Here is a 21,990-nt window from a genome sequence, read left to right on the forward strand (position 1 = left end):
GTTCTCTCAAAGTTATGAACAAACGTTCTTCCAGTAACATTAATAGAATGTTCATTCAGAGTTATCTGGCCTTGATGTTCTAAAAATAATTACTTATACATCGTTCATTAAACTTTTATTTTTAGTTATGCTTTAGTTGGACATTCATCTAACGTTAATTTTTAAATGTTACTACTTGTTTCAAAACATCCAGAGAACATTCAAATGTAGCATTCTCATAATGTTTGCAAAATCATAAAATGGAACATTGCCTTAATGTTCATGTAACCAAAAAAAAGTTTATAAAACATTTTAAAAAACAGAACATGTTTTTATAACTTAATGTGAACGTTAGCGAAACGTTCTTTTGTTATCTGGGTCTGAGCTCAAAGAAAAACACACATTTTCCCGCTGGTAATTACAACATAGCGGTGTTCATATGTGCTCATCTCATAAAAAAATCATTGCGACATGACTTGAAGGTAGCGTATGCTAGAGCGGGGAGGAAATGTGAATTGTTAACAGCTTCTCTACACTGAAAAACTTGTGTTTACACAGTTCTTTCTGCTGTACTGAGGTAAAGCTGTTATCCCGCTCTAACACTCCATTAGCTCATTGATCAGTGTAAAAGCAGGAGAGAGAGAGTGACAACGTGATCCATCAGAGTGAAACGCACACACACACACACACACACACAGAAGAAAGCTGTACTCGTCATTCGCAGTTGACAGATTAGTGTAAGCCTGATGCATTGGCTCTTAAAGGGACGGTGCACCCAGACAGCCAAATACTGTTATCATCTACTCACCTTCATGTCACACGAAACCTGTGTGATTTTCTTCTGTGGAACATAAGAGTTTTTTTTTTTTTCATAGAATGAAAGTGAAAGACGGTCAGCCAAAAAGCGCCATCAAAATTTGGGCCTGTTCCTCACATAATGCTGTCATATACAGTGTAAATCTCACAGATGCTCGTCTGAAACCTCTCTGTAGGAAGGCATGTTTTCATATGCGCTGTGATTGACAGGGTTTTATCCGCGCTGAGTCTGGCTTTGAGAGGAAAGGCTTCATGCTTGATCCAGCTACTCTGACTCAGACCCAAACCCGGATTTGTTGAGTTCTGGGGGTTTGTTTTTAGTGATCAGGGGGCAGAGCTTATCAGAACCTGTTAGAATGCAGCAAACAAGAAGATGATCTAAAGAAACCGGATAAAAGGTGAACCTAGAGATCTTTAGAGGAATAAGGGTAAGAAAACAGAGTCAACATTCACTATATTGCTTTACTGCACAAACCCGCGTCCACCATTATTCAATTTAGACACACCTCCAACTCGGAACGTTGTCAGAATGTTCTGGAAAGGTTCTCTCAAAGTTATGAACAAACGTTCTTCCAGTAACATTAATAGAATGTTCATTCAGAGTTATCTGGCCTTGATGTTCTAAAAATAATTACTTATACATCGTTCATTAAACTTTTATTTTTAGTTATGCTTTAGTTGGACATTCATCTAACGTTAATTTTTAAATGTTACTACTTGTTTCAAAACATCCAGAGAACATTCAAATGTAGCATTCTCATAATGTTTGCAAAATCATAAAATGGAACATTGCCTTAATGTTCATGTAACCAAAAAAAAGTTTATAAAACATTTTAAAAAACAGAACATGTTTTTATAACTTAATGTGAACGTTAGCGAAACGTTCTTTTGTTATCTGGGTCTGAGCTCAAAGAAAAACACACATTTTCCCGCTGGTAATTACAACATAGCGGTGTTCATATGTGCTCATCTCATAAAAAAATCATTGCGACATGACTTGAAGGTAGCGTATGCTAGAGCGGGGAGGAAATGTGAATTGTTAACAGCTTCTCTACACTGAAAAACTTGTGTTTACACAGTTCTTTCTGCTGTTAACACACCAAACTGTCATCAGGTCAACTGGCATTCAGCTGCTTTATTTAGTGACATTTATAGAATAAGAATCAGAGATGTGCTAAGATTTACTGTTTATGGGCCGAAATTCAGTTTGCTGTGAATCTATAAAACAATAGAAATATTCAACAAGCATCGCTGACTGACAGACAGTGAGAGAGACGGGAAGCTGCTCAGAAAACCAAATTCATAACTAAAGATTTCATCATTTCGATCTCTGTGAATTACTGGAATGACGTTGCTTGTTTATTCTTCCTCAGACAGACGATATGATCACATTACAACCTGAACTCAGACTAGATTTACTGGAGAAAATATGATATAAAAATGTTTGCCTGTGCAAAACTGACGGACAATTGTGATGTAATCCAAAAATTAAGTACTTGTAATTAGATTAAATTACATTTTAAAATACTCGTAATCAGACAAGTTAATTTTTTATTGATTACATGATTATTTACACAATAGCAAAAAAAAAATCATAATTCATCGACTGTCCCCAATTCTTCTTTTTCATCTTTTGAACTTAGCTTTCTAAAATAGCCTATCGCTTGCATACATTCTTCCAGTTTTGTGGACATTCACACAAAGACCAGTCACTATTATAATTATATAATATACTGTAACTATTATCAGTTGCCTATAATTACACACAAAAAATGAGGCCACAGCATTTGACCGCTGGATTCACAAAAATCATTTACATTTTTAAGAAATGTCAACATTGCATCAACTACTGATAAACACATTAATTTTTATTTGAATTATCATTTAAGCATGCATTCCTATTTCTTTCGAGGCTTTCATCTTTTAAACACATTAAAATGTATGTAATGCAGAGATTCTTTTTTTGTATATATTTGTAACTTTTTAAATATATTTTTTTTCTTTTTGCATTTTTATATCAGTGTGGTACACGATTACACAATATAAATCAATGTGATAAACCAGTTAGGTCAAAAGTCATCTAAAAGTAATCAAATCTGATTATCTGTAAAGTAATGGATTACGTTACTAACTACAATTTTTGTCATGTAATTTGGAATCAGTAACGGATTACAATTTGTAAGTAATCTTCCAGCACTGGTAACACACATGATTTGAGGAATCACTGATGTCTGCAGCTCAAACACTGCAGGACGACACACACAAACACACTCAACTTTAACACTTTAACACTTGACAGTGTCTTCAAATCCCTGACCTGTATGCAGCAAGAAGTCAGTACTAATAAATCCAGACCATATTTCCCTGTAGTGTTAATGCTGCAGGTCAGAGCGTCAGCGGAGTCTGATCTCAGTAAACACAAGCCACAAGACACAAATCAAACAATCAGATTCATGAGAGAGAAACCCAGTGCAGAGCAGCACTAAGTCTGCAGACTTACACACACTCAGACGGATGGATAAAGCCGCCGGGTCTCCGATAAACCTGCCAGGCACCTGTAATCCCAAATCACTTTCACACACAGTTATACACACACACACACACACACACAGCTCATAGCCAGCAAAACCCTCTCAAATGGAAAATAGATGGGATGTGTGTTGCAAATCGACTTTTTGACATTCGTGTCTTTCCATGAATTTCACTCCAGAGAAAAGTTCAGCCCGAGGGACGGAGTATTAGCTCTCACACACACACACATACACACACACACACCAAAAACATCTTTCAGGATATGTCAGGAAGCACAACACCACCAAAGATGAGCCGCCTCGCCTCACTCGACCCCAAAACAGCACACTAACATACTACACTTACACTTTCTGCTGTATGCAGTATATACTACTGGTCAAAAGTTTTGGATGTTTTTGAAAGAAGCCTCTTCTGCTCAGCAAGGTTGCATTTAATTGATAAAAAATACAGTAAAAACAGTAAAATTATTAAACATTTTTTCAATTTCAATGAGCTGTTTTCTATGTGAATATACAGTAAAATATAATTTATTTCTGTGATCAAAGCTGAATTTTCAGCATCATTACTCCAGTCTTCAGTGTCACATGATCTTCAGAAATCATTCTAATATGCTGATTTGCTGCTCAAGAAAAATATCTGATTATTATCAATGCTGAAAACAGTTGTGATGCGTCATATTTTTGTGAAAATCATTTTTCAGGATTCTTTGAAGAACAGAAAGTTCAAAAGAGCAGCATTTATTTGAAATAGAATCTTGTGTAACATTTTAAATATCTTTACTATTATAAATTTCTCTCTCTCTCTTTAATATTACTGACCACAAACATTTGAATGGTAGCATATCATGGTTTCCACAAAAATATTGGGCAGCACAACAGTTTTCAGCATTGATTGTTTCTTGATCAGATCAGCATATTAGAATGATTTCTGAAGATCATGTGACACTGAAGACTGGAGTAATGATGCTGAAAATTCACAGCAATAAATTACATTTTAACATATATTCCCATAGAAAACAGCTAATTGAAATTGTAAAAATATTTCACATTATTACAGTTTTCCTAGATTTTTTGATTTAAAAAATGCAGCCTCGGTGAGAATAAGAGACTTAAAACGTAAAAAAACTAAAACTTAGTTACTCCAAACGTTTGTCCAGTAGTATGAAGTAACAACTACGTATTGTTGCAGAATGCAAACTGCTTCGTTTATTATATTTAAAACCAACAGGAATTATTCAGGGCAGTACTTTAGTTTTGACACCAACACAACAACAACTATTTAAATAACAGCCTTTAGCAGTGCTTTCTTTACCGTCTCCGTGTCCCACACCACGATTCTCAGCAGCATTATTTAGACGTTACGTGTTGGATTGTCTTGTGAGTTTTTCTCGGGCTGATGACAGATGGTGCATTTGGAAGCAGGTGCGTGAACAAAGCAATTACATCCAAAATAGAGCAACGGCTCCATCATTAACACCCCCCACCCACATCGCTCACCTCTTCATCTTTAAAACACGGCCTGCGTTCAGGGCTTCTGAAAGATTTATTTTGGTAATGTAAAATGATTCATGCCCATCCCCATAGTGTTCATCAGTTAATAGAGAACAAAGCGAAAAGTAAACTTGCAAACACGAGGCCAATTTACTGTGAGAGCTGAGAGCCACTCACACCTGCAGTAGATTAGTATTCACACCTGTACTCGAGAACACCTGTGTTTATTCAGTGTTTATTCCAGCTGCACTTCAGTGTTTTATATGCTAGATAAATCTGAAATCACTCAACAATTGTTCACTAACTCACTACACAATATTTGGCCAATTTTAAAAATATTTTTATTGAGACTTTATTATTTTTTCTGCTTTTGTTTTAATTTCAGCTTGAAGTTTTCGTTATTTTGTCATTTTAATTAGTTTTTATTTATTAATATGTCTATATGTTTTTATTTTATTTTATTTTATTTAGTTTTAGTACATTAAGTTCAAATAAAATGAGAAATGTTGCCTTGGCAGCTAGCAAAAAATATATATATATATATTTAATTTCAGTTAATGTTTATTTTATTTTAAGCACTGTAATTTTTTATGGTTTTAGTTTCAGGTTAAGTTAACAATAATTACACATTATATGATTTTACATAACCATTGAGCCTCAAATTACAAATAAAAATTATTACAAATTTGATCTGACAGTTTATAATAAATTGGATTTTAAACTTGGATCAATTTTAAAGATGTTTTTTTCAGACAACAACAACAAAAAAACTCAATTAATCTGAGTCAGATACTGCATAAAAATAAAATTTCTGCTGCCTATTTAAACTCTTTTTGCACGGCTATATTTGTACTGGTATTATACAAATGTTAGTATCATTGCAATAATTTTTTTCAATAATTGTTATTAATATTTTGAATTTGTTTTAGTAATTTTGTTGATTGTCTTTGTCATGATTTTTATAATTTTTTAGATATATACCATTTTTGCTTATTTTAATTTCAGTTATTTTAAACAAGTTAAACAAAATGAAAATGACATGTCTTTGCAACTACTACTAGTAACTAGTGTGTGTGTGTGTGTGTATATATATATGTATGTATGTATGTATGTATACTGTATATATATATATATATATATATATATATATATATATATACACTCACCGGCCACTTTATTAGGTACACCTGTTCAATTGCTTGGTAACACAAATTGCTAATCAGCCAATCACATGGCAGCAACTCAATGCATTTAGGCATCTAGATGTGGTGAAGACGACTTGCTGAAGGTCAAACCGAGCATCAGAATGGGGAAGAAAGGGGATTTAAGTGACTTTGAACGTGGAATGGTTGTTGGTGCCAGACGGGCTGGTCTGAGTATTTCAAAAACTGCTGATCTACTGGGATTTTCATGCACAACCATCTCTAGGGTTTACAGAGAATGGTACGAAAAAGAGAAAATATCCAGTGAGCGGCAGTTGTGTGGACGAAAATGCCTTGTTGATGTCAGAGGTCAGAGGAGAATGGGCAGACTGGTTAGAGATGATAGAAAGGCAACAGTAACTCAAATAACCACTCGTTACAACCAAGGTATGCAGAATAGCATCTCTGAACGCACAACACGTCGAACCCTGAAGCAGATGGGCTACAGCAGCAGAAGACCACACCGGGTGCCGCTCCTGTCAGCTAAGAACAGGAAACAGAGGCTACAATTCGCACAGGCTCACCAAAATTGGACAATAGAAGATTGGAAAAACGTTGCCTGGTCTGATGAGTCTCGATTTCTGCTGCGACATTCAGATGGTAGGGTCAGAATTTGGCGTAAAGAACATGAAAGCATGGATCCATCCTGCCTTGTCTCAACGGTTCAGGCTGGTGGTGGTGGTGTAATGGTGTGGGGGATATTTTCTTGGCATACTTTGGGCCCCTTAGTACCAATTGAGCATCGTTTAAATGCCACAGCCTACCTGAGTATTGTTGCTGACCGTGTCCATCCCTTTATGACGACCGTGTACCCATCTTCTGATGGCTACTTCCAGCAGGATAATGCACCATGTCACAAAGCTCAAATCATCTCAGACTGGTTTCTTGAACATGACAATGAGTTCACTTTACTCAAATGGCCTCCACAGTCACCAGATCTCAATCCAATAGAGCACCTTTGGGATGTGGTGGAACGGGAGATTCGCCTCATGGATGTGCAGCCGACAAATCTGCAACAACTGCATGATGCTATCATGTCAATATGGACCAAAATCTCTGAGGAATGTTTCCAACACCTTGTTGAATCTATGCCACGAAGAACCAACCCGGTACTAGCAAGGCGTACATAATAAAGTGGCCAGTGAGTGAATATAGTCGCCTGTCCATTTTATATATATGGCACAGCTCCCTCTTCAGGCGCAGTAAGTCCCTAAAGGGAGCAGAAAGAGTGGCCTGTTCGTTTTTAACATACTATATCCATAGCAACGCTGAAGGCGAGGATTTTAGGAGTAAATGCTGAGGCCTCTGAGTTTCCTCAAAGCAAGCGGAGACAGTCGGCGTAAGACCAACATTCATCACAAACCCACAATCTACGAAGAAACAAAGAGCGAAAGAAATGCAATTCCTGAAATTCAGAGAAATGCATCTCTTATTAGAGTTTATTAAGCTTGTCAGGCTTTCTACGGCTGTTGCTGACAGCTCTGATCAGCCTCTAGCCTACACGCGCTCACACACACACACACACATGCTCACACACACACGCTCACACACACACATTATTACACACAAACGCACACACACACACACACACACCTCCAGACGTAAGAGCTCGGCTCACCAGTATTCTCTATGTTTGATTGCACTCAGAAACGTCAGAAGAGTTTTTCTCAACGGCCTCGGTATAGTTTTATTTAGCTCAATTAGCAATTCAACAATCTCAAAGTCTACAGTACCAACACACACACACACACACACCTGATAAACATGTATGCCAATAAATTTACATCTGTTTATTGTAATAACATCAAAAAAATACTTGGAGAAAGTTATCTGGTATGTGCACAAAACATGGTATTAATGTGGTATATATATATAAAAATGCACACTGTATAGCTTCTGTATTCATTGCATAGTCTCTATTTATTTTAAATTGTGTATTCTGCTTCTTTCTACTATATTTTTGAAGTTTGCATTGATTATATTATTATCTCATACTGTGAAGCTGCTTTAAAACAATCTCAACTGTAACGCACTATAAATAAAAGGTGACTCTACACTGTGGGGCGAGGAACTAGGTATGTATGTAACATGTATGTGACAAATAAAAGAAAGCTGAACCTTGATCAATCATTGTACATGTCAAAAACATGATATTACCCAGGTGCATGTTCAAACTCTTCTGAACAAAACAAGAACCTATAATGGTTTTACTGTTATAATGAGAATTGTATTGGTTCAATGGAAACTGTAATGGTCCCTGTGGGTCTCTACTGGTAATTTCTTGCTTTCTCTTGGTGGCCAAGTTAAAACCATTAAATCCTGATGAAATATCAGACACTACTGGACAGGGTTGCCAGGTCTGTGTAACAAAACCAGCCCAAAGACCAATCAAAAATGACCCAAAACAAGCGCAAATACCCTATCCACATATCAAAACCCAACACATGCCACTCACATACCTAAAATACGTATTTTACAGTCGTTACACACAATTCCCACAAAACTCATAATCTAGTAGTTTTATCTTTGTAGAACGTCCATTACTATTTATGCAAACGGTCAAATCTTTAAGCAGCAGAAAAAAAAATCAAGAGTTTACAAGTAACCCAATTCTGCAGTAAAAGCGCAAACTTGGCAACATGCTACTGGAAACCATCAATGGGTGTAATCATTACGAAGAAATTCATTACTGTAATTGAATTACTTTTCCCTTTAAAAAGCAAAGTAAGGGATTACTCTGAATTTTTCTGTAATTTAATTTCAGTTACTTCTGATGTAATTGCGTTAAATATTATATAGACTACAGAACAATTCTATAGTGGATTTAACATTAAAACTATGCATCTATATGAAAATTTATGTTTTTAAGGTAAACTTCTCTCCTTAAATACTTTGGTCAGTTCAAGAATAATTTATGTAAACGTATATTATTTATTTGAAATAATTAAAAGAGCAGTTTTATGACTGGTCAAGGTTGACATGGGATTTGGAAAGTAAGAAGTAATGCAATACGTTTTAGCGAGAGTAATTGGTACTGTAATCGACACTGTTAAAGAGGTAATTAGTAGCTAGTAATGAATTACTTTTTAGAGTAACTTACCCAACACTGGAAACCATTGTTTAAATCTATTTTTAATAATTAGTAGTAGTTCTTCATTAATTCTTTATTTAAAAAAAATATATCATTATCTAGTTTAATCTTATTTTTTATTTATTTATTACTATTATTTATTTATTTTAACATCTTTTACACAATTTCTATCTCTACATATTTTAAGTAGTAGTAATTCTTCATTAGTTATTTATTTTAAAGATTTTTAAAAAATCTAGTTTAATCTTTTATTTATTTTTTTGTAATGCATTGTGTACACCATTTTTTCTCTAAACTTTTACAGACGCCCTACCAAATGTCTATTCTTGTGTTGTTCAACTTTTTTAGCGTAACTTCCCCAACACTGGATGGTTAAGAGCTTTAAAGTTTAAAAGTTAATAGATCATTGTAGTGGAAACCATCTGTGATGCTTCTATTGTTTTTTTCTAGTTTTATACCCCGCTGTTGTTTGGGATGCTGGACTCTCACAGTCAGCCATATATTAACGGAGGAGTTGCGTTATTTTTGGTCAGCACTTGGAGAGTGTGAAGCAGAAGAAAGCAAGCGACATAAAGGGAGAGAAGGAGTGGGTGGGCTCTTTAAAGAACAGCGTGCTCTGTGAACACACACACACACACACACACACACTCACACTCACACACTCTCTCTCACACTCACACACTCTCACACACACACGGTGAGGCCGAGGTCGCTGCTCTTATCCCACAGCAGCTTCTTCTAACTTCATCTGCACTCAGAAGTCAGAAACAGAGAGAGCGGGCGGAGCGGTGGGCGGCGCTGACCCAACTCCTGACCGCCGCCATTCATCTCCTGCTTTATTTACAGACCTGCGCTTGTTCGTGAACGGCTACCGTCGAGTTTAGCCAATTAAACTTTCCAAAAGCCCTCCTCTTCCTCGCCGTCTGTTTGTGAAGATATCAGCCAACACAGCTCCACTTTAATCCCACGAGAGGATGAGATCTTTTAATCGCTCAGATTAGCCACACCATCCGTCGCAGCGCCTTTTAAAATCAAGTTAAAATGCACAGTGACGTCAAGACCCAGAAATGAACATTTCGCCATCATTTACTCATCCTGTAGTGCCTAGTGTGTTTTTCTGTGGAGAGTATTTACAATACAATGAAATGAAAGCTCTGCATTAAAGTAGTCCATATGATTCACGCTCTACATTCATGTGTGAAAGGAACGCTCATTAAAAGCCATTATTTGCTAAAAATCTACACGAATGCTTTGGTCCTTTAATCTCGAATGACCTCAGAAGACTTGGAATATAGTTAGAACAAGGGTTTCAATCTTTTAGATGCCATGGACCCCCAAATATGATTAGCTTCATGCAAGTGACCCCCCCCACAATCCAAAAATGTAGAAGGAATCTATATATTGTCGTGTATACAGATCTAATTTACACTGTGAAAATTAGTAACTTTGTAATTAGTAATATTGTGTAAAATTTTTAATGTTTATTATATTATTTTCTACTGAGTAAAGTACTGTAGTGTTATCTGCATTATTTATTTAAATACATTTTTATTTGTTTATATATTTTATATATTAACTAATTTATTTGTGTGAATATATTTTTAATATTTATTTTAATTTCACATTTTCATTGTTAATTCTTCAGTAATTATTTATTTTAAACTTTTCTAACATTTATCTATTTATTTTAACAATGTTTTAAATATTTTTGATCAAATATATTTATTTATTTATTTATTTGAATCTAATTTGATTATTTATTTGAATCAAATTTAACCAATTATTTTCCATTTTTCCATGGACACCCTAGCAACCCCCCCCCCTGAGCTAAAATACAAGTTATATGGACTATATTTATTCTAATTTAATTGTCCTTGTTGTATCTTGAAGTTCAATGTTGTGTGGAGAACAGCAACTCCAAATGTCTTTTGTGTCCACTGCAGACAAAAATGATGACAGAAACTTGGCTGACGTCTTGCTTCAGCATCAAACCATCAATCATAAACTGTTTACGTGCTCCAGGTATTGATGATACAAAAGCCCATTAAATCAACACACAAACTGATTGGGTATAATCCATAATTTCCCCGGAGCATCGGCCGGACGCTCGTGTCACGTCCCCGGCCTCTTTAATTGTGAGTCAGCCGTAATGACTCGAGGGCCTCGGAGAGGTTTGTGCGAAAAGACTGAAACAATCAAAATAAATGTGGGCCGCAACATTAAAGCAGAGTCTCTATTATTATCTGTGTTCACTACAGAGGCTCTTAAGATGAGATGTGCATTACATGTGAGTGAGCCGGGCCACAACACCCCTATTAAACGCTTATTCTGGCCTACTGCGTCTGACATTAGTGCACGGCAGCCTATTAGCTGAGATTACAGACGCTCTGTCCAGCCCCCATACAGACCGCATTCCCTCTACATAATGATCTCATGCACACACACACACACGCGCGCGCACACGCACGCACGCACGCAGGCACGCACACACATGCACACACGTGCCCGCACACACACACACACACACACACACACGCACGCACGCACGCACGCACACACACACACACACACACACACACACATGTCAGCTGCTTTCAGAAAACTCACTGTTTCTCCACCTACACACTCTTAAAAATACAGATCTTCATTAGAATCAATGGTTCCAGAGCCTTCAACATCAATTCACAATAGTGGAAAAAGGTTCTTTAGATTATTAAAATGTTCTTCACACTAAGACAAAATGGTTCTTTTGACAACTGATCACTAAAAGATTCCTTGGGGAACCAAACATGGTTCTTCTGTGGCATCGCTGCAAAAATACCAGTTTTGAACCTTAGTTTTTAAAATTTACAAAGCATCAACAAAAATAATATTATTCATGTGTAAAATATTATTTGGAGAATTATTCTTGTACATTACATTATTTTCTACTCATTACAGTACTGTATTGTCAGTGGTATTATTAATTTATTTTAAAAAATCTATTTCTTAGTATTTATTTATTTAATCAAAAGTTATTTATTTATTTTACTCTTTTACACTGTTTTCCTCTCTTTTTTTTCTGTTTTTTTTTTTCCACGGACCCCCTGAACTAGGAATATATATATGTATATAATATTATAATATTATATTTAACTCAAATTTGTATTATTTATTTGCTTTTTTAAATCTATTTTTAGTATCTAATTATTTTATCTAACTTTTCATTACTTCTTTATTTATTTTAATAATTTTTCCTTTTTTTTTTACATTTATTTAAAATTATTTTATGTCTTACATTTATTTTTAACAATATTTACTAAGTTTTTTTCTAGATTTTTCCAAAGACCCCCTAGCAAAAAACCCTGAACTAGAAGTAGAATAGGCTATTTTTATTTGTTTATTTATTTGCTTATTTATTGGTTTATTCTAATTTATTGTATACTGGTTTATTTATGATCTAATTTTTATTACATTATAATAAAAAAAAAAATGTTACTATTTTTTTTTACAATTCTAATATATTTAGAATCTAGATCTAGATTAAATCTAGATTTTTCCACAGACCCCTAGCAAAACAAAAACAAAAAACCAACAACCCAGCGCTAGAGTACAAGTTGTATGAGTTACTTATTATTCTAATTTAATGATCTCTTTGGATCTGTTGTATGGAGAACAGCAACTCTTCCATGAAAAATGGTTCTTTTAAAAACTGAGCTCGTGCAAACAACAGTGAATCAGATTGTGAGCACTGAACGTCAGTTTGAGCCAGCAGCCGTTGGAAATCAGTCATATGAGGCTGAGAAATGTTGCTCTCGAACACCAGCAAAACACATTCAACATCTCAGCGAAACAAATGAAAGTTTTCCGGCGGCGGATTGTTTCACGAGGAAAATGAAAACATGCTCTGCGTTACTGACTCTTTCTCTTGGCCTCTGCGTCTCCATCACTGTGATTAACAACATCACATCAGCTTTAATAATTCAGTTTGCAACAAACTTTGCATCTCTCTCCAGCTGTTAACAGGTCTGTATCGATCCGATCTGATCTTATTATTAATAAGTGCTGTTTGTCTCTTTCTCAGGTCTCATTGTCTCACGGCTTCTTTAATTGATCCGTTTTAAAAGATCTCTTATGAGATGCAGAGTTTAATGAGAGATGTCAATGTCTCAAACGGTTGTCCAAAACTATTTTCTACAACATCAACATTACAACAGAACTGACTGTTTACTTTCCTAATCAATGTTCCTGGTCTGATTGTGGATGATTCATAAAAAATCTAGTATAAAAAAAACCCACAAAATTGATCGACCGTGACGACTTTCATTTTCGGCTGACATCATCGATCTCTCATGTAAGCCCCGCCCCTTCATGTGTAACACCCACTTTTCATGATCCAATCAATCACTGAATTAACCACTTTCTATATTATTTTCTACTCATAATAGTACTATAGTGTATACTATTTATTTACTTGTTTATATTATTTAGTATTTATTTATTTATTTAATCAAATTTTATTTGATTGTTTAGTTTTAATCTAATTTATCATTATTTATTTATTTATTTATTTTTAAAATTTTTATTAATTTTAATCTATATTCTTAACAATTTTTTATTTATTCATTATTTATTCATTTATTTTTTAAACCACTTTTCTTTTTTTCACAGACCTTTGAACTAGAATACAAGTTGCATGGGCAATTTTTTAAATATATATACAGTGGGTACGGAAAGTATTCAGACCCCCTTAAATTTTTCACTCTTTGTTATTATTGCAGCCATTTGTTAAAATCATTTAAGTTAATTTTTTTTCCTCATTAATGTACACACAGAACCCCATATTGACAGAAAAACACAGAATTGTTGACATTTTTGCAGATTTATTAAAAAAAAAAAACTGAAATATCACATGGTCCTAAGTATTCAGACCCTTTGAAAAAAAATTAACTTAAATGATTTTAGCAAATGGCTGCAATATAACAAAGAGTGAAAAATTTAAGGGGGTCTGAATACTTTCCGTACCCACTGTATATGTATATATATATATGTTTATTTAAACAACTGTTGGGCAATTTTAATATATTTTAATTTTAATATATATAAATATGTTTATTTAAAATCTATTTTAAAATCTATCTAATTTTCATTATTTATGTTAATACATTTTCTATTTAATTTTTTATTTATTTATTTATTTGTACTTTTTTACAATGCCTCTTCTAGAGAACCGCAAGCAAAGCCCCAGTACTAGAATACAAGTTGTATGGACTATTTTGTTTTTTTCTAATTAAATTTTTTTTTTTGGAGTTTAATGCTGACATCATCTATCCCTCATTCAAGCCCCGCCCTCCACAGGTAACGCCCACTTTTCATGATCCAGTCAATCACTGGTGGATAAAGGGCTCTACTTTTTTATTTATCACTGAACATCATGCTTTCTTCAGAAGTACATCCGATCATTGAAGGAAAACGCACAGGTTCCCTGAGCTTTGAGAGACCTAAACTGTTCCTCTGTAGAAGTGATTTACCACAAACCAACAAGACCCAAAAAAAGAGACGATATAAAAAGATAACGTTTTCAATAAAACGTAACACGTCGAGCTGAGCTGCTCTTCTGTGGCGCGGATCGGGTTTCTGAAACACTCCCTCGTCTGTCATTGGTCAGATAAAGAATTAGCCCCGCCCACAACCACACCACTGGTAGAATTAATGCTTCTTCCGGCTTGGCCTACAAAAATATATCACCACCAGTATAAGTTTAGTTTCAGATGTTATTTTAGTTATTGAGATTTAACTTTTTATTAATATTTTGAATTGGTTTGTGTTCTGTTTTCACTCTGATTTTAAGGTAAACATTTTAAAGTTAGTTTTTTTGTTGTGTTTTTGTCATTTTTATCAGTTTTTGTTTATTTTTTAATTATGTCTATCTATGTTTTATTCATTTTTATTAGTTTTACATTTGAAAAAATTGGTAGGATATCTTTTAAAACTTTTTCACTCAGAAATTGCTAGTAAATTTCACAAATAAATTACAGAGAAATTATTATATATATATGTGAGCCTGCAGCACAAAAGCAGTCTTAAGTCGCTGGGGTATATTTGTAGCAATAGCCAACAATACATTGTATGGGTCAAAATTATTGATTTTTCTTTGATGCCAAAAATCATTAGGATATTAAGTAAAGATCATGTTCCATGAAGATATTTTGTAAATTTCCTACCGTAAATATATCAAAACGTAATTTTTGATTAGTAATACGCATTGCTATGAACTTCATTTAGACAACTTTAAAGATGATTTTCTCAATATTTTGATTTTTTTGCACCCTCAGATTCCAGATTTTCAAATAGTTGTATCTCAGCCAAATATAGCTTATTTATTCAGCTTTCAGATGATGTATAAATCTCAATTTAGAAAAATTGACCCTTAAGACTGGTTTTGTGGTCCAGGGTCACATATAATATTATATATCTATATCTATATATAATGTATATTTTATTTCAAGTGACTAAGGTTTTTATGGTTTTAGTTAACTATAATAACACTGGTCACAGACCAGTATGTAATGTGATTTGAGACAGTATTTTAACATAAAAATGTGCATATTTGAATAATTTCCTGATGCTTCTAGCCTTTCACTTTGGGATGATTTCCTCCTGGTATCTGTTTTTCACAGACCTAATGTGTGTTCATTAACAGCCACCGAGTCACTCAATCTGTCAATCACTCCACTTACTTCACGGCTTCTTTTCTTTCAGTCTCGGGTGACTTCATACTGAGAGCCAATCATCTCACTTCATTAGACAAACACAAACAACCCAGCACTCCCGCAGGAGTCGCAGACAAACAGAACGACAGACAGAGAGCGAGAGAGAGACGGGTGAGAGCTCTGATCTGATCAATAATCACCTGCCAGACGCTCTGCGCTTTACAGCGGAGGGGTGCATGCTGGGAAAAGCAGTTTCACGGATTAACTGATCATTATTTTCAAGCAAAAGCGGTCATTCGTTGTCGCTCTCGGGGGAGAAAATTGTCTAAAAGAGTTTAGACTCTATGAAAACACAATGACTTTCACTATAAAAGCCAATGGAAAGATCCCAGTCTTCTCACATCTACAACCCAATGAGCCCAAGGAGGATTGCATTTTATTACGATTCACACCAGGAGCCATAACTAGAAAATCTATTATTATCGATGTTGGAAACCGTTTTAGCTGCTTAATAATTTTTGTGTTGGAGTAATAAATTACATTTACATTTAGTCATTTAGCAGATGCTTTTATCCAAATGAGGACAATAGAAGCAATCAAAATTAACAAAGAGCAACAATATGTAAGTGCTGTGACAAGTCTCGGTTAGCCTGACGCAGTACACGTAGCAAGGTATTTATATATATATATATATACACACACACACACACACACATATAAACACACACATACACAAAAAGAAAAACAAGTAGATAGAATAGAAAAATAGAAAGCTAGTTTTTTTTACATTTACATAACATTTCAAATTAAAATGAAGTAAAATTACATTTTAAAATATATTCAAATAGAAAACGTAAAATAAAAATAGAAAAAAAATCTTTCATTTACCAAAGCCTTATTAAACTGATCAAAAGTGACATGCATAGACGTTTATATTATAAAATATTTCTATTTCAAATAAGCATTGTTCTTTCTATTCAGTACTCAGAAATAAAATTATCCAATTTTCCACAAAAATATTGGGCAGCACAACAGGTTTCAGCACTGATTGTTTCTTGATCAGATCAGCATATTAGAATGATTTCTGAAGATCATGTGACACTGAAGACTGGAGTAATTATGCTGAAAATACACAGCAATAAATTACATTTTACAATATATTCTCACAGAAAAGAGCTATTTTAAATTATAATAATTTTACACAATTTTTACTGTATTTTGGATCAAATAAATCAGACTTGGTGAGCTCTTTCAGAAACAATAAAACCATTCCACACTTCAGTAGTGCATCGTCAAAACTAAGAATAAAACTTGTGTAACTTGTTTCGTAACAGCATCAGTTACATCCTCATTCGGTCAATCAAGTCAATGGAATCATGTGTCAGTTCAGACAGAGGTCTGTGTATTCCCCAGCGGAGCCCCAGCTCCGGGACCAATCTGGTGGAAAGGGATCAGTGTGTGTATGTGTTTCCATGGAACATCCTTCTGAGAATTCAAACTCTGTCTGAGTGTGTGTGTGTGTGTGTGAGAGTGTATGTGTGTGTGAGTGTGTGTGTGTGTGAGTGTGTGTGTGTGTGTCTGCACCTCTACCCAGCATGCTTTTGTGCTTGGATGTGTATATAACCACCAGTTCCCACATAGTCGACCAGATCCACGGGAGATTAATCTCCACTGACAACATCAGCTGCTCTCACACTCTCAAAATAAAGCTTCCAAAAGAGAGTTTTCGCAGCGATGACATTCAAGAACCATTTCTGGTTCCTCCGAGATCAGTTCTTATTAAAAGAAGCATTTTGTCTTAGTGCAAAGAAGTTTTTAATAATCTAAACTATGGAAGCTTATTTCCACCACGGCATTATGATTTTTTTATCTCACAATTCTGACTTGTTTCCCCTCGCCATTGTGAGAACTCGCAATTCTTAGAAACTAAGTCAAAATTATGATATATAAACTCGCAATATCTCACAATTCTGACTTGTTTCCCCTCGCAATTCTTAGAAACTAAGTCAAAATTATGATATATAAACTCGCAATTCTGAGAAAAAAGACCGAATTGTGAGATATGAGATATAAACAATTCTGAGAAAAAAAGTCAGAACTGTGAGACAAAAACTTGCAAATTCTGAAAAAAAAGGCTGAGATGCGAGATATAAACTTCAAATTCTGAGAGAAAAGTCCAAACTATGAGATATAAACTCGCAAATTCTGAGAAAAAAGGCAGAATTGTGAGATTTAAACTCGCAATTGTGAGGAAAAAGTCTGAAATGTGAGATATTTTATAAAAAAGATAAAAAAGACTGAAATGTAAGATAAAAACTCGTAATTCTGAGAAAGAAGTCCAAACTATGATATAAACTTGCAAATTCTGAGAAAATAGACCGAATTGTAAGATATAAACTTGCAATTCTGAAAAAAAGTCTGAATTGTGAGATATAAACTCGCAAATTTTGAGAAAATAGACCGAATTGTAAGATATAAACTCACAATTCTAAGAAAAAAAAGACTGAATTGTGGGATTCAAACTTCAAATTCTGAGAAAAAAGTCCAAACTGTGAGATATAAACTCGCAATTCTTAGAAAAAAGTCAAAATTGTGAGATTTGAAGTCACAATGACATTATTTTTTGTTTAGTGGCAGAAATAAGCTTCCATATTAAAGAAACTTTTTCCACTATAAAGAACCCTTTGTGGATTGGAAAGATTCCATGGATGTTAAAGGTTCTTAATGGAACCATCAAAGCCAATAAAGAATCTTTACTTTTTCATTAGCGCCTCGCTATGTGCTGAACATAAAGAAACCGAGGGAATGTTCCAGGTTAACCTCCATCAACAGCAAAGCCTCCATTACAAAATAAAATAACAGTGACTCACGTCTCCTAACAATCGAGTCATAACTTGGCCTGGAAGTGAGAGAAGGACGGCGAGAGACGGTTCATCTGAGCAGGACTAGTTCTGATAGGTTAACCGATAACTATGGCAACAGCAGCGGCGTTGAGGCCCGATGCTCGGAGCTCGCAGGGTCACACGACACCCCGCTATTTCTCATTCCAGTCAGGAACGACCCACTTCACACACCATCCTGGGAAAAACGGCCTCTCTAAAACACACACACACATGAAGTCTGAATGCAGACGATACACTCACACACACGAGGCGCTCTCAAAAGAAGACGCAAGCCGCTGAGATCTGCAGAGAGGTTTTCACCTGTCACTGTGAGGACAGGAGGAGCATGAGATGTATGTTGATAAGGAGGAAGGTAAAACACTCTTCGTTTAGCTGCTTTGGCTTGATCTCTCTCTCTCTCTCTCTCTCTCCTGTCGTCCCAGAGGGGATGTTCCCGCACAGATGTGGGCCGCACAGATAAAAGGTGGACCACGGCGAACCCGTTTAAATGCTTTTCTAAGGAAACACTTTGAAGTTTAAACAGGAAGTGCATGCTTTCCTGCATAACAATGTCATTTACATCATCCTGTCCGAGACGTAAAGAAAAACACGAGAAACATCGACCGGTGAATCTCACGAAACATGTCAGATCTCACTCCAAAATCAATAGAAAAAAAATAAGAAATTATATTCCACTATGATAGAAAATTTCAGATTTCAGAAATTTCTGAATTTTTTGCAGTCTGACATTATTTTCAGACATTCCCAAATTATCATCACTTCGATGTGAAAATATATATCATATATATTTAAAGCAATATATAATATTAAATATTTAAGTTTAAAAACAAAATCGAAATTTAAAACATTATATAATATGTATTACTGTAATACAAAAGAAATTACAATATTACAGTAATAAGACTTTAATGAGAATCAACATTTTGAATAATGATAAATTTAAAGATTTTCAGAATCCACAAGATTTTTTGCATTATGAAATTATTTTAACAGCAATCAAACATTTTCACACAATCTGTAGTTACTGTAATGCAAAACAATGTATAATATATAGCCTATATATAAAACAATGTTATATAAAATGTTTTGATTTTTTATTTTAAATGTGTATTATATTGTATTTATTAAAAAAAATAAGTATTTCAATTTAAAAATAAAATTTACATTTAAAACATTGCATATTTATTACTGTAACAAAAAATACAATATTACAACAATTAGAATGAAATCAAAATCAACATTCAAAATAACGATACATTTAAAAATTAAGAAAATACCTTTTAGGGTCAATAAGATGTTTTGCATTGACATTATTTTCTTGACAACTAAACATATTTCTAAATAATTTGTAATCTAATCTCTAATCGAATCTAATATTAAATAATATATAAAAAATACAAAAAAATTACATATACTGCAATGCAAAAATATAATCAATATTAAATAGATATAACATTTAATATTCAAAAATACATTTAAAAATAAATTAACTATAACATAGTATTTGTACTGTAACATAAACAAATTACGGTAATTACAATCTAATGAAAATCAACATTTAGAATAATGATACATGCTTAATGTAATACCATAAAACATAAAAATAGGCATTTATTTTTTTAAATGCAAACTATAAGGTGGTGAAATGTCACTTGGACATGTTTTCTTGAGATTGAGCCCATAACCTTCAGGCATGCTCTCCAACCAGAGCAGAAACACTTTGGAAAAACTTTAACTTGCATTATTTTTTATTTAATGCAAGAAGACAGACAAATCTCTTTCTGAGACCTTGTTTGGCTTTAAACGAGCGCAGAAGTTGTGAATTCAGCATTACGGCGGCTCTGCGCTTCAAGACGGAGGTTTAAAGTGACGTACCTGTAGTCTGAGGAATAGTTTGCTGTTTCTCTTCCTAATTCCACCTGTTTGCCCTCTTTGTTTTTCTTTTGATCCTCCTGTCTCTCTCTCTTTATCTCTAGCTTTCTATTTCCACCACAGAGCCGTGCTAATGGTGTCTGTGAGAGCGACAGACTGAGTGCGTGTGTGTGTGTGTGTGTGTGTGTGTGTGGAGGGAGGGATTGTTTGTGTATTTGCCGCGAGCTGAAAGCCCAGCTGACTTGTGATCACTCTCTTATTAATACAAAGTTATTCCAGGGATGAGAGAGAAAGAGAGATGCTGAGAGAGAGCTGTCTGTCAGTCAGACGAGGATAAAAGTATGAAAGGAAACAGAATATATTCTGTCTGCTGCGTGAAATTAAACTCCAGCACCTTTCACTCGATGAAGTTTCCCTCGACACACACTGTAGTAAAGCGAGGCTGAGGTAATGCGTCAGACCAGCCGTATAACATGGTTTCAAACGAGCGGCATCACATAAGAAGATTGTCTGGTGTAAATGCATTTCTTTCAGCTTACTCTAGTACAAATAAATCAAGTCTTCTGTCTGAAAACAGGCCAACAGCAGCACTAACACCTGGCAGCGGTCTCAAGCCCATCCACACACACACACACACACACACATGATAGAACTAATCTCAGAACAAGAGAGCTACTGACGTCTTACAGCAGTTTGGTTAGTTTAATGTGTTTTCTCCAGGCACACAGCCGATCTTAACCCTGACAGCCTGACATATGAAATTATAGTCTAAAAAAAATATATATATCTATTTATATATACAGTATATATATAGTGTTGGAAAGGTTATTTTGGAAATGTAATAGGTTACAGATTACAAGTTACCCTGTTTAAAATCAAATGTAATAAGTAGTGGAACTGTTTCAATTACTTTATTAATGTAACTGATTACATTTGATTACTTTTCTAAATTAATCATTTTCAAATATGTAAACTAGGCAGGGTTAACCTTACAGTAGCACTCAACACTGATTACTGTCAGACTTTCCAAATCCTTTATCACTTAAATTAAGATTAGAATCATTTAATTTTAAAGCACAGTCACCACAAAATCAGACTTTAACACCTATTTTCACTTTGTGATCATTCTGAGGTTAAATACAGATTTAAAATCCTAACAAGAAATAGTTTAATAGCTATGATACTGTTTTAGAAATCAAATCTTTGCATAGGAAACAGGAAGCACTTGCATCTAACAATGCCTTGAAAAAAAAAACAGTTAATCTTAAAAAATAAAGCATATACATAATCCCAAATAGGAAATAAAACAGATTACAATTGATTACAATTACATTTATTTTGTAATTAAATTACGTAATTTAGTTACATGTAACTAGTTACTTCCCAACACTGTATATATATATATATATATAT

General features: G+C 34.4%; 1 protein-coding gene across 2 annotated transcripts in view; it reads right to left on the reverse strand.

Moving 5' to 3' along the window:
* Positions 1-20,780, reverse strand: part of LOC107708001 (pleiotrophin-like) — a 34,541-nt gene extending 13,761 nt beyond the window's left edge. Inside the window, exon 1 of one of the 2 annotated variants that reach the window (XM_016512140.1) lies at positions 20,581-20,780. Coding sequence is in view for 1 of the 2 variants with exons in the window: in XM_016512139.1 (XP_016367625.1) it covers positions 4,824-4,831 (8 nt within the window). In the remaining variant the exon portion in view is untranslated. Of the gene's footprint in view, positions 1-4,823; positions 4,904-20,580 lie in introns of those variants that run through there. The other variant, XM_016512139.1, reaches the window with a different exon arrangement.
* Positions 20,781-21,990: the final 1,210 nt, after the last annotated feature.

This window comes from Sinocyclocheilus rhinocerous, unplaced genomic scaffold (assembly GCF_001515625.1).
Source record: "Sinocyclocheilus rhinocerous isolate Xijiao unplaced genomic scaffold, SAMN03320098_v1.1 scaffold475, whole genome shotgun sequence".
NCBI lineage: Eukaryota > Metazoa > Chordata > Actinopteri > Cypriniformes > Cyprinidae > Sinocyclocheilus > Sinocyclocheilus rhinocerous.